The following is a 13853-nucleotide window of genomic DNA, read 5'->3' as shown; positions in this document are numbered from 1 at the left end:
CCTCCCCAGGTTTGTCTTTACTCAGAGATGTGACTTTCATAAATTCTTCTGAGCGTGAAAGATAATTGACGTCTCCACGCTCAATTTAATGCAGCTGCCTGCAAAATGTTGTTTACTAACAGGGCTTGGAGTGAGTCCAGGATTTGATCTCCCCCCGCTGGCAAACATGAGACCCTCCCAGACACTAACTCAAGTCAGCACATTTTTGGACGGCACAATTAGTGACTTACCCGTCAAGCCCCACATAAATGTCTCAATAGCAATGTAGCAATGCTCTGATGATCCAACCCTACTATTACTCAACTGTATGGAATTAGTACTTGAGAAAGTAATGACAGACTTACAGTGCATTTTTTCATTATATATTCATATATACACATAATATATATTATATATATATATATATATATATATATATATACACAGATTTTCATAAAACACGTATTTCTAGTCTTGGATGCAATACATATTTTATTAGTGTCAATGACATGACACTCATTTTATGCAATTAAAAGAAATATTAAAATATGTTAACCAAAAAATAAATAAATACATACATACATGCATAAGATAGGATACAAAAACCTGAAAATTATTTTATTAGCAACTAGTTGCCAAGGCAAAATTTCTAATTTCCACTCAACTGAAAATAACTAAAACTAAATCTTAAAAAAAACAACTTTATAGACATATTACAGAAAACTAATACAAGTGCACAAAATTAATAAAAGTTTAACTAAAAAAGGAAAATATAAAAAAATTAAATAAAAACCATAATAATCTCAGTGATACTAAAATAACATTGATTCACACATACAATGACTTGAATACACTTTTAAGCAAAAATGTAAAAAATGTCACGGTGATAACATTTTTTCTAATATTAAAATGAAGAGAAACATAAGCCACATTATAAGAATGAAAACTGCAATCGAAATGTTTTCAGCCCAAAAAGTACTAAAAAGACACTGTTCACAGGGTCGTGGTGTGATTATTTACAAATGGTTCCCATACACTGTAAAAATATGATTTTCAGTTTTTCAGTGTACTTGGGATAAAATTACTTGGGATTTCACTTCCAGAATTCAACTGTTACACTGTTGCTTAAGACTTTTTAATTTGTTGCTTGGCATGAATGAGTTAATTCTATGTTTTCTCTGTCTATTGCTCTCTAAGGCCTATGCCAAGTTTGCTGGTGCTCCTCTTAAAGTTCACAAAATCACCAACCCATGGAGAAGCCCTACAGGTGAGTTTACCGCTGGAGTGCTGAACCTAACTCCTGCCAGAATCACATCAGGCTTCGCTGGTCATCTGATACACGAAGCCGTTAAAGTGAGCTATACTGCCAAAGACTGAATGGCAGCGTGTATGTATGCTGTATGAGGGAACCTTAAACTGGCCATTACACCCTCTTTCAGTTTGGGTCAGAGTTCAGCAGGTCAATGGGTCAAGCATCCACTGACTTCCTGAACTCTTTGAGGAGGGCTTTAGGTTTGAATACGCTTGTACTTAAGGCAGTGTGTTGAATTGTTCTCAGATTTTCTCCAGTAGGGTTAACATGCAAGTTGTTTTCTCCTCCAACAGGTACTCTGCCTGCTCTGAAGACCAGGGAAGAAGGAAGCATCTCCCAACCCAGTAAGATCATCATTCATCTCAGGAAGCAGGTGAACGACCCCCTCTCAACCCTCAGAGAGAGGCCAGTGACACAAACACACACACAGGTTTGTTTTTTCTGCATTTTTACTTTCTCAAAAAAACTTTATAAGCTTTTGTACCCATGGGGACCTCAATTTAGGTCCCCACCGTGACACGAGTCCCCATGAGTCTGTGTGTATTCAGGTTTAAGTCCCCACCAGGATATATAAACCAGTACACACACACGCACACACACACACACACACTCTCAGTAGGTGAGGATTAGACCCTAAAGCTCCTCTGCATCTAAATCAAGATCTGCATCCTCAGAAAACAGGTGAAGGATTTTCCTTGAACCAGTTTATGGGCAGATGCTAAGCAGGTTGTGAGACGGTGTTGAGTGATGTCAAGACAGCTGTTCTGAAGCTCTTTTTAAAGAAAAATAGTTCGGTTTAGAAAAATGACATCCGGAGTTACACCTGGAAACCTGTACCCCCAGACTACATATATCCAAACATAAATTGTCTTGCACTTTTTATTTATTTATTTATAAAGCAATAAGCCCCAAGAAGCCATGGTTTACAGTGAATTTCTAACAGCTAAGGGGCGTTGTTAGGTACGACGCGAAGCTGTTATAAATTCACTGTAAACCACGGCTTCACGGGGCTTATTGCTTTTATAAAATGGTTATTCCATATATGTAGTAAGGTTTCACAGAATAAAACGGAGCAGATAAAGTGTAATGATATAAATAAAAACAGTATTCTTCCAACAAACAATGTAATTCCTCAGAAACAGTGGTTGGAATAAAGTGGTTGCCAAGCAACACAACGTAAACAAAGGTGTATGTTTGTAGAGTAATTTACAACAGCTTCGAACTTGGCTCAACCAATCAGAATCAAGGACCGGAACTATAATTTTTTTTATAATTGATTATTTTGGAATTCTGTCATGGTGATTGAACGAAGAGCATAACATAACAAAAACTACTGTTCAAAAATGTAGGGTCAGTAAGATTAAGTTTTTTAAAGATTAAGTTTAAAGGGGTCATATGATGCGATTTCAATTTTTCCTTTTGCTGTCTGTGTTTACAAACATTTGTGAAAAAATGGTTTGTTCTGGGGTGCGTCCCATGTGTTGGAGAAAAGCTAAAAGTAATGCATTACAATATTGTGGTACTCCATAAAAAAGTTACTAATTGTGTTACTTAGTTACTTTTTATGGAAAGTAATGCATTACATTACTTTTGTGATATTCAGATGTAACACAGATATTTTCTTGTAAATTTAAAAGTAATGCGGTATTTTACTAATTACTTGAAAAAAGTAATCTGATTACATAACTTGTGTTACTTATAATGTGTTTCCCCCAACGCTGCATTGGTTCAACAATATAGGGCTGGCATTAATGACGTCACGTGCACGTGGTGGTGTAATAACTTCTGCTGGTTAATTGATTCAAGATCTCTGAGATGTTGCTGTATTGAATGGCACCTGACGACTACTATACTATTTTTGGTTCCCTGTCATTTTGCTTTATTTGATGTTTGATTCATCGTGGATTCCCTCTTGTGTCATACTCCGGGGTTCCCTCACGCGTTTATATTAAAATATATAGATTGAAACATTTATATTTACTGGAATGAAAGATAGAGAATGTACTGCATGTTAGCTTGCTTATTGTGCCCAAGAACATGATCTCTTGAAGTCCACATATCGTACTAACAAGAAACTATGCTTCTAACCACAGGTCCAGAGCTGTAGTTCCAACTACGTAAGTTTGCGATGCTGTTTGCGAATATTTGTTTTACGCGAATATTTAGTTTAAACCTGGTTTTTGGAAATAATGAATCGTTGAACTACAGGTGCGTCTCAATGAATTAGAATGTCATGGAAAAGTTCATTTATTTCGCCCAGTGAACCAAACTGAGAGACCATTTTGAAGGCTCAGGAAACCTTTGCAGGTGTTTTGAGTTGATTATCTGATTGGCATGTCACCATATTTTAATTTGTTGAGATAGTGAATTGGTGGGTTTTTGTTAAATGTGAGCCAAAATCATCACAATTAAAAGAACCAAAGACTGTGTGCATTGAATTTATTTAATACACGAGTTTCACAATTTGAGTTGAATTACTGAAATAAATGAACTTTTCCACGACATTCTAATTTATTGAGATGCACCTGTATGTTGGTAACAACGGAACTTGCGACCATAGTTTCTTTTGGGAAATGCACCCCTGAAGAGCTCAGTGAATTCAAGTGTGGTACTATCGGATGCTACCTTTGCAATAAGTCCATTTTCGTCCCTGCTAGATATTCTGTGGTCGACTGTAAGTGGTATTATTAAAAAGTGGAAGCGTAGAGCTTCATGGAATGGGTTTTCATGGCCAAGCAACTGCATGCAAGGCTCACATCACAAAGTACAATGCCAAGCGTCGGATGGAGTCTAAAACACGCCACCACTGGACTCTGGGGCAGTGGAAACCTGTGGAGTGACGAATCTTGATTCTCTGTTTGGCAGTCTGATGAGCAATTCTGTGTTTGGCTGATGCAAGGAGAACATAACCTGCCTGACTGCATTGTGTCAACTGTAAAGTCTGGTGGAGCAGGGCTAATGGTATGAGGCTGTTTTTCAGGGTTTGGGATAGGCCCCTTACTTCCAGTAAAGGGAAATCTTAATGCTTCAGCATATCAAGACATTTTGGACAATGCTATGCTTCCAACTTTGTGGGAACAGTTCAGGGTTATACATTTTCTATTCCAGCATCACTGTGTCCGATGGAGATAGAATTGTTGCATAATTCCAAATAAATAGATTATGATCCACAAATAAATGTAAAGAGACATATTGACAAATAAATAGAATGAGATCCACAAATAAATCTAAGAGTTTCAAAAACATGAATTAAATTCACAAATAAATTGAATGTGCGATTTGTCCTTCATGTCACGCCTCGTCCAGTGTAGACATTATCACTGATTATAATGATCTCTATTTGCTGTGTATCTGAATGTCTTGAGTAGACGGTGGGTGGAGTCCACGCATTTGGCTTTGTCATCATCTTGTGGATAGAAATGTTTTAAAATCCACGAATGCGTGCAGTGATCTACAAATGCACTGGACGCGATTCACAAATGAATGCCAACCAAAGTTGTGTTTGTGACAAAAAATATTTGTGAATGTTTTTTATTAGCAAATCTCATTTTATTTATTTGTGAATTTAATTCATGTTGGTGAAGCTCTAAGATGTATTTGTGGATCTTATTCTATTTATTTGTCAATGTTTAATTTTTCTTAATCTCTTAATCTCTACATTTAGTTGTAAATCATAATCTATGTATTTTTGAGCTAGGCAACAATTCTATCTCCATAGCGCCCCAGTGTACAAAGCAAGGTCCATAAAGACATGGTTGGATGAGTTTGGGTGTGTAAGAACTTGACTGGCCCACACAAAGCCCTGACCTTAACTCCACCCAACACTTTGAGATGAACTGGAACAGAGATCGCAAGCCAGGCCATCAGTGCCTGACCTCACATATGATCTACTGGATGAATGGACAAAAAATCCCACAGAAGCACTCAAAATAAAAAATAAATAAATAAAAACTTCCCAGAAGAGTGGAAGCTGTTACAGCTGCAAAGGTCGGGAACAACTCTATATTAATGTCTATGTATTTAGAATGCAATGTCATTAAAGTCCCTGTTGGTGTAATTGTCAGCTGTACCAAATACATTTGTCCATATAGTGTAGCTCTGTTTTAATAATACATATTAAAAGCCGTAATATTGTATCCAGTATACACACACATTTAAATATGTTACAGTTTCTCCTTGTGTTGAACTCTGCATGATGGCACCATTCAAATATTGGTGTTTGATCTTTCATTGTCCCCCTAAGAACATCTGTCATGTTTACTGATGTGCCGCGCAGCCTCTGTTCCTGTTTAAAACTGTAAAACAAAGACATTAACAGTCTTAGTGGAGTTCTGAGAAACCTCATATGTTTCTGAACCCTTCTTTCTGTGTAGATCTACACATTGTGGATAGACTCTAAAAACTATGTGGATGTTACGCGGTGCTGGTATGCAGAAAACATCTCCTTCCCTCTCAACTTCCTGCTACCCAACCGCATGCACGGCCAGCAGCTGGAGAAGTTGAGGCTCGTGAGGGGAGACCCAGTCCTGGAGCCCGGTGAACAGCTGGAGAAAGAGGTGAGCGGGGAAGAAGAAGAACTGAAGATTTTAGTTCTGTTGTTCACACAGAGATAGTTCACCCAAAATGAATATTTGCAGTTAATTTACTCACCCTCAGGCCATCCAAGAAATACTGTAGGTTGGGGTGTGCGATATTGATAAAACAAGATATCTTGATATTTTTGGGGGGATTTAAAAAAAAAAAGATAATTAAACAATATTTTGCTGAGTGTGTTTTTGTGCTGGTACCTTGGCTAGTTTTGGCCTGGCACGGATAAATAAATATGAAACCAAAGCCACCAGTAGGTGGCGACAAGTCCCTGACTTAATGAGTGATTCATTGAACCATTCATTCAAACGATTCATTCAAAATGTCTGGTTCATTTAGAAACGAAGCAAGCAACTGTCTTTATGAATGGATCATTGAATCATTAACTCAAATGATTTGTTCAAAAACAGATTCATTCAGGAACAAAACACTGCATCGCTGCTCTGAAACTAACAAATGTTCTGCTCTGGCTTTGTTTGGAACTGTTTTCGTTGACGAAACAGAAAAACTGACAATATTGTGTCTATGATGTAACTCACTCAATATTAACTTCTTGTTTTTTGAACTGCTGTATAAAAATCAATACAACATATGCGATCGCACTAATGCACTAATATTTGGGAAAATGGTACTCTTGCTCCTGTGATATGGCTTAACTATATCATATCTTATAAATATAAAAAACAAAAACCCATTGTCAGGCTTGTGTTGTGTTTTCTTCCCCATGTGCTCCCTGTGTCCCAGTGTTTATGCCCATATTTGGTCCTTCCTGTTCCTGTCCTAATTGTTTCCAATGTGTTCTAGGTGTGTCTAGTTATCGTCCTCGTTTCCCTGTGTGTTTAAGTTTGAGTCTGTGCAGTCTGTCTTTGTCCTGTATTGATCGTCTACCCCTGAGTCTACGTGTGTTATCCTGCCTGTGTTCCTCGTTGTTTGCATAAATACCTTTGATGTTAATCCTCTTGGTTTCCACGCTCCTTCGTCTCCTCGTCTCCGCCACAGTAGGCAGTCGTGACAGAATACAGGACCGAATAACAGAACAGTAAGCAGCGCTCCTTTCCCCGTGTTTGTTTTCCATTTTTTCGAAAGTCTTTTTGTTTCCCATCTGTTTCTCCCTGCGGCATGGAAGTTGCCGCACGGTTCGCCGCCCTAGCTTGCCTGTATCTCCCCTTTGTTGAGTATTCCTGGGAGTTCTGCAGGCTCGCCGCGGCTACGGCCCTGGATGACTCCACCCTCAACTCGCTGTTCTGGCACGGGGCCAACTACCATCGCCCCGTGGACCTCCCAGACACCACGGGACTAAGCTGGAGGGAAGGAATCCTCCGGTGTCTGGAGAGCGTCTGGCCCCCAAGCCAGAACCAGCCCACCGGCCGCGGCATCCTCAAGCTCGCCGGCCGATCCCGAGTCAAGCCCGCCGGCCGTGGCTCACTCAAGCCCGCCGACCACGCCTTTCACCCCGAACCTAAAGGGGAATCGAAGGAGGAGAAGACGGTCGGCTCCAAGTCCAGAGCTCGCTCCAGTGTCGGCTCCAGCCCCAGAGCTCGCTCCAGTGTCAGCTCCAGCCCCTGAGTTCGCTCCAGTGCCAGCTTCTCGAAAGCGCCTTGCTGTGCCTGCTCCTCAAGAGAACTGCCATATGAATTGCCTGCTCCGCCATGGTGCCCGGATCTGGGACCGCCTTGGGGCATCCCGTCCAAGCCTGTCCTGAGGGATCTCCCACCCTCCCACCCCTTTGATGTTGTATGGCGCGAGGATGTGCCTTCCAGGGGGGGTGGTGGGGGGTCATGTCAGGCTTGTGTTGTGTTTTGTTCCCCATGTGCTGCCTGTGTCCCAGTGTTTATGCCGGCGCCGCCATGGTCTCCTGAGTCCCCTGATCCGCCATTGTCTCCTGAGCTACCAGCTCCGCCATGGCAACCTGAACTGTCTGCTCTGCCATGGCTCCCCGAGCTGCCCGCTCCACTGGCAAAGCCTGTCCTGCGGGACCTCCAAGGCGCCCACCCTCCCACCCCTTTGATGTTGTATGGCGCGAGGATGTGCCTTCCAGGGGGGGTGGTGGGGGGTCATGTCAGGCTTGTGTTGTGTTTTGTTCCCCATGTGCTGCCTGTGTCCCAGTGTTTATGCCCATATTTGGTCCTTCCTGTTCCTGTCCTAATTGTTTCCAATGTGTTCTAGGTGTCTAGTTATCATCCTCGTTTCCCTGTGTGTTTAAGTTTGAGTTTGTGCAGTCTGTCTTTGTCCTGTATTGATCGTCTACCCCTGAGTCTACGTGTGTTATCCTGCCTGTGTTCCTCGTTGTTTGCATAAATAAATACCTTTGATGTTAATCCTCTTGGTTTCCATGCTCCTTCGTCTCCTCATCTCCGCCACAGTAGGCAGTCATGACACCCATACAGGGATATTTTTTGGTTTCATAACTTGATTTATAGGGGCATTTGTAACTGCATTATCATAAGCTTCATCATGCAGTGAATGCTTTTGAACTCTCAAGATATTTATTTGTTTGTTTTTTGCATGTACAACAGTACTCATACATACTCGATAATGCCAGCTCACACATCGTTAAAACAACAGTTGCGATATTACCGTACAATAAATATTGCACGCCCCTACTGTAGAACAGTCTACTGTTTTCTTCAGTAGAACAGTAAAGAATATTTTTAGCTGAAATCATGGTCCTTGGTGATTCATAAATTGCAAGTCAATGGCTACCGTCACTTTGAGAATCAAAAAAGCATATGCAGGCAAGACCTGTGAATACCTGTGGCTCCTGACGATATGTTGAGGTCTTATGAAGTGAAACGATTGGTCTGTGCAATAAACTGAACATTATTTACAATATTATTACCTGTAATCCATAGCTGTAATCCAAATTTATAACTAATTTCCAGTTAACAATTTAATCAGTTAAATTATTTTCTAAAATGCTTACACTATTTAACAAGGCAGTATAATAAAGGTATACTGTATGCTAAAGTAAAAGCTTATCCAAAATCCAAATATGTCATCAGGAGATTATTTTAGTTTATGATGTCAACATAAGATGCTACATTCAAACCATGAGAACACATTAGAGGGCCATTTCTATATGTAGACTTTATTTTTGACAGTCTGTTGGTGGTCTACATTTGTTTCAAAGACACTCCTGGATTGTTCTGCTGGATGTCCATCATATGTTTACACAATGAACATTACACAAGAATTGGGTCAGATGACTTGTTGCCATAGCAACATGTCTTTGTGTTATCACTGCTTTGGTGGCTTTAGAGGAAGGCTATGGAAGAGGCAGTAATGAGCAAAGACAGATACATATGTCCTTTTTGAAAATACTGCAAGCAGTTATGATAGATTGTATTTGGAAAATTAAACTTAATCTTTGTGTTTGTGTTTCTGTTTTGTAGCTTTATCGTGATGCATTTGAATGTATGACCCTCCTATCGCAGAGACTGGGGTCACAGAAGTTCTTCTTTGGAGACTCGTAAGCGACACCAGTTGTGTGTAATTGTGTAATTTGTGTATGTACGTGTTTGTGTGTGAGATAATGTGCATCTGTGACCATGATGTTTCATGTGCTTGCAGTCCCTCATCGCTGGATGCATATGTGTTTGCACACCTGGCTCCTCTGTTGAAGATCAAACTGCCTAATGGAAAGCTCCAGCAGCACCTCAACTCTCTGAACAACCTGCAGCAGTACTGCACCAACATCCTAGCACTCTACTTCCCCTCTGATGCACGAGGTGCATATTGTCATCTTATACTGCGTTAAAAACATTTTGCTCTTTTATTAGTAGTAGTAGTAATAGTATAAATAAAAATACAAAATAATTACTTTAATTTAATTAAGTTTTATTATTTATTATTATTTTCAAATTAACCTTAGTAATAGTATAAATATTATGAGTATAATATAAATAATAATAAAAACAAACTTAATTTTTAATAGTTATTCTTTATTAACAACTGTTATTATTATTATTATTATTATTATTATTTAAGGTTAATTTAAACAACAACAATAATATTAATTGTTGTAATTATAATAATAATAATTGTTGATGGTGTTGTTGTTGCTGCTGTTGTTTCAAACTAACAGTAAATAATAATAATAATAACCTTAATTTAAGTTAAATTAAGTTTTATGTATGTTTTGTATTTATATTTTATTTGATATGTATTATTGTTTATAATAATAATACATTTTGTTTAATATAGAATAACAACAACAACAATAATAATAACATAAAGGTAATTATTTCATATTTTTATTTGTTATTGTGAATATATTTATTTATTACAACTGATAATATGTATTATCATTGCTATTGTTATTATTTAAAACTCAACTTAATTATTATTCTTAGTAGTAGTAAATATTAAGAATCTAATATTAATAATAAAACTTTTAATTCAAAATACTTAAATTAATTGCAATTATTATTCTTGTAATTATTAACAGTATTGGTCATTTAATTTAATGTGGTTCGAAAAAACTTTGATGTGAATGAAAACAACTGAATGAGCTAAAATTATATCTGAGCCATCTTTTTGGACCTGGGTTAATGTGAATGGGGTTCCGTTCATTCAGTTTACTTTTTGGTCCACTTAAAGGGATCTGAGTTTTGTTCATATAAAGAGAGGACTCAACTAACCCTAAGCTTTTTTTACTGAAACTGTATACTTTCCTTTTTTAGAGGCACCAGGTCGCAAGATTCATGTTCAGCCTGATAGCAGTGACTTCGACAACGAGCCCCACATGCGGCGTAACCAGATTCTGTCGGTTCTATTCGCTGTGGGAGCCATGCTGGGTTACGCCATCCTCACCGGGATCGTTACGATCAAGCGTGAGCAGCCACAGCTGAAGAACTCAGGTCGTGATGATGGAGATGAAGAAGATGAGGACTAAGTAGAGAAGGAAACATGGGATGGGACAACAAGCGCACATTATCGCTCACCTGCCATTCAGAGTGAAGCTGCACACACTATTACCTCAGTTCTTTATAATCTCCCATCATGCACGTGTGTGCTCTTAACAGAATCGCTCACTTGATGTAGCCTCAAGCGAGCCCCATATTGGTGCTTTTAATTATTGTTAATATAATTGTTACTATAATAGTTGTGATCTGTAATTTTGTCAGGTCTCGTACAGGCAGGAATTTTGACTTGATTTTCAGGTCATTAAAAGATGTCTCACAGTTTTGTGTTTTATCTTCTGATCTGCATTCAAGTAAACATGCCACTCCATCTGGGTAACATTTATCTTAAATGTTAAAGGGGTCCTATTATGCTTTTTCACTTTTTCAACTTTAGTTAGTCTGTAATGTTGCTGTTTGAGCATAAAAAAGATCTGCTAAGTTACAAAGCTCAAAGTCCACTTCAAAAGGAGATATTTTATTTAACAGAAATCACTTTTCAAAAACTACAACGAACGACTCGTTTGGACTAAAACGCATATTTTCCGGGATTTGTGATATCACAAATATCGACGACTGGGACGTAGCCAATCACAACAAACACTGGCCCAGCTAACCAATCACAACACGCACTGGCCCAGCTAAGCAATCACAGCACGCACTGGCCCAGCTAACCAATCACAGCACACACTGGCCCAGCTAACCAATCACAGCACGCACTGGCCCGGCTAACCAATCACAGCACGCACTGGCCCGGCTAACCAATCACAACACGCACTGGCCCGGCTAACCAATCACAACACACAGTGGCCCAGCTAACCAAAGCCTGTTCTAGTACACCCCCAAAACAAAATCAAGACTTTGTAAAAGAGCATAATAGGACCCCTTTAAAAAGACAAATACTAATATGAAAAAAAATTGGTCTGTGCTCCATTTTATCAGTACTACTTTTCACATAGCAATCCATGCTTGTATACATCATATATACATCATCGTGGCCCTTACAAAAATTAACCATGATTTTATTATAGTAAAAGTGTAGTGACCATGTTTTTTAGGCAGATTGATTACCATTTACTTTTACTACAAATACCATGGTTAAACTATGGTTAGTTTAGCAAAACCATGGTTAATTTGTGGCTACCAAATGGTTTAACAACAAAAACCATGTTTTTTTTGGTTTTATTTGTAGTAAAACCATGGTTAATTTTCATAAGGGGGAAACGGACTGAAAATTAGGAATACCATTAGGAAGAAACATTAACAGCTGCACCATTACGCTTCAACACTTTTAGACAAGCGTGTAAATATTACATTAATTTGTTGCAGTGACCTGATATGCTGTCCTGCTGACTAAACATACTGTCAAGCTATATTAATGTTTCCAACGCAATGCAGAAATCACACAGAGTGAACTTGTCAGACTTCTTATCCTAAACCAACCATCTAGGAGCTCTTTGACGACTCGAGACCCAGAGCTTTATAAATCAGCCAGATTTTAAAGCTCTCCTGAGAACTGCTGAGGACAACTTTATTATTTCATGCCAAACATTGCAGTTACGTCGGAGTCTGTAGCCATTATACAGCTGTGCTTCTCCGTCCCAGTCTCTCACCGGAAACCCAAGGCACACTGGGGTTGTCCATTTTGTTTCCTTCTCAAAGAGGTTTCCACTTTTACTGTCAGTCACTGGTGCAACTGTAAATGCACAATGCATTCAAACTTGCACAATGTTTGTTTGGTACAAATGCTGCTGTTCATCTTCTGTATTTTGCTAGTCTATAAATAATAAAAAAGGAATCAACATGAGTGTACTTTGAATCCGTATTTAACAGTTATAGCAACTTCAGTTTGAAGACCATTTTCTTTTTTTCTGGATTCTTTCAGCATTAAGAACATCAGGTCATCAGTGTGTCCAATATCATAGGATAAAGAGGGTTGTTTACACAGCTTGCATGTGTTTTAACTTTATTATTGTTCTATAAGCTTCAGACATATCTTAATCAGAATTCGTTTTGGTAGACTTGTTCCAATTATGCTGCTGTGTGTGTAGCGTCAAGTTCAAAATTTAGTTGAAAATGGCTGCTGCCCACTTTCCCTGGGTTTTGAGATGTCTGTGTTTTGTATGTAACGTAAGTGTGTTTCAGATGTCAGTAGAAAGACTCAACATTGCTACCACAGTGGTGGGTCAACCAAGGTCACTTTCAGTTTGGTTGAAGCAATCGATGGCAGAGCTGTTTTACTAAACTATTTTTGTCATGTTTATGAAGTTGCGTTGAATCTTAAACTAAGTGGCATGCGTTTTAAAGAAAGATAACACTCCAAGGAGCACATTTCAAGTTTGTTAGGTTTCAAATGATAAAATGATATATATATATATATATATATATATGAGTAGGCTATTCGGTGGCCTTCTGTTTGGCAGATTTTAGTGGAACATGTGCATAGTTAATGTGATGAACTAGACGTGTGGTGACTAATAGGACATCTGTGTTCATATGTCCATATTACAGTATATGCAGATTCATTTGATAAGGTTTGTAATGTAATTACATTTAGTCATTTCCACATTTGTCAAGTCAAGTATATACACACAGTTACCTTTGCCCCGTCCCGAAAATAAAAGGTCCTTAAATGCAGTTGCTAGGTTTTCTGGGCCCCTTGTACAGTTTATTGCATTAGGCCTCCTAGCTAGCGACATCCCTGTTAAAATACTACAATGTTTTAATTGACATGTAGGCTAACCAATAAGTTGTTGTGTTTTCATTCATTCGCATGGCCTATTTACGAGTTAGTCAAAGTCTGTATTTTGGCGCCAAACAAAAGCTAGTGCTGAGGAGGTAGCCATAGCAACAGTGAGCTAACAGGAACGGTTTCCCTTAGTAGACGCTACAAAACATTGACAAAATATTAAAATAAGCTTAAAGGGATTGTTCACCCAAAAATGAAAATTACCCCATGATTTGCTCACCCTCAACCTTAGGTGTATATAACTTTCTTCTTTCAGATAAATACAATCGGAGTTATATTAAAAAATGTCCTGGTTCTTCCCAGCTTTATAATGGCAGTGAATGGG

The 13853-nt window shown here is 38.7% G+C and overlaps 1 protein-coding gene across 1 annotated transcript in view; it reads left to right on the top strand.

Annotated features, from left to right (window-relative positions):
- LOC107702634 (metaxin-1-like) overlaps nucleotides 1-11119 on the top strand; it is a 21906-nt gene extending 10787 nt beyond the window's left edge. The window contains exons 3-7 of the mRNA XM_016505014.1: nucleotides 1585-1721; nucleotides 5665-5847; nucleotides 9271-9347; nucleotides 9449-9606; nucleotides 10561-11119. Of these exons, the coding sequence (XP_016360500.1) occupies nucleotides 1585-1721; nucleotides 5665-5847; nucleotides 9271-9347; nucleotides 9449-9606; nucleotides 10561-10772 (767 nt within the window). The 3' untranslated portion in view covers nucleotides 10773-11119. The remainder of the gene's footprint in view (nucleotides 1-1584; nucleotides 1722-5664; nucleotides 5848-9270; nucleotides 9348-9448; nucleotides 9607-10560) is intronic.
- The last annotated feature ends 2734 nt before the right edge of the window (nucleotides 11120-13853 follow it).

This window comes from Sinocyclocheilus anshuiensis, unplaced genomic scaffold (genome assembly GCF_001515605.1).
Source record: "Sinocyclocheilus anshuiensis isolate Anshui unplaced genomic scaffold, SAMN03320099.WGS_v1.1 scaffold1142, whole genome shotgun sequence".
Lineage (NCBI taxonomy): Eukaryota > Metazoa > Chordata > Actinopteri > Cypriniformes > Cyprinidae > Sinocyclocheilus > Sinocyclocheilus anshuiensis.
The sequence above is the reverse complement of the archived record's forward strand: the minus strand, read 5'-3'. Positions and strand labels throughout refer to the sequence as shown.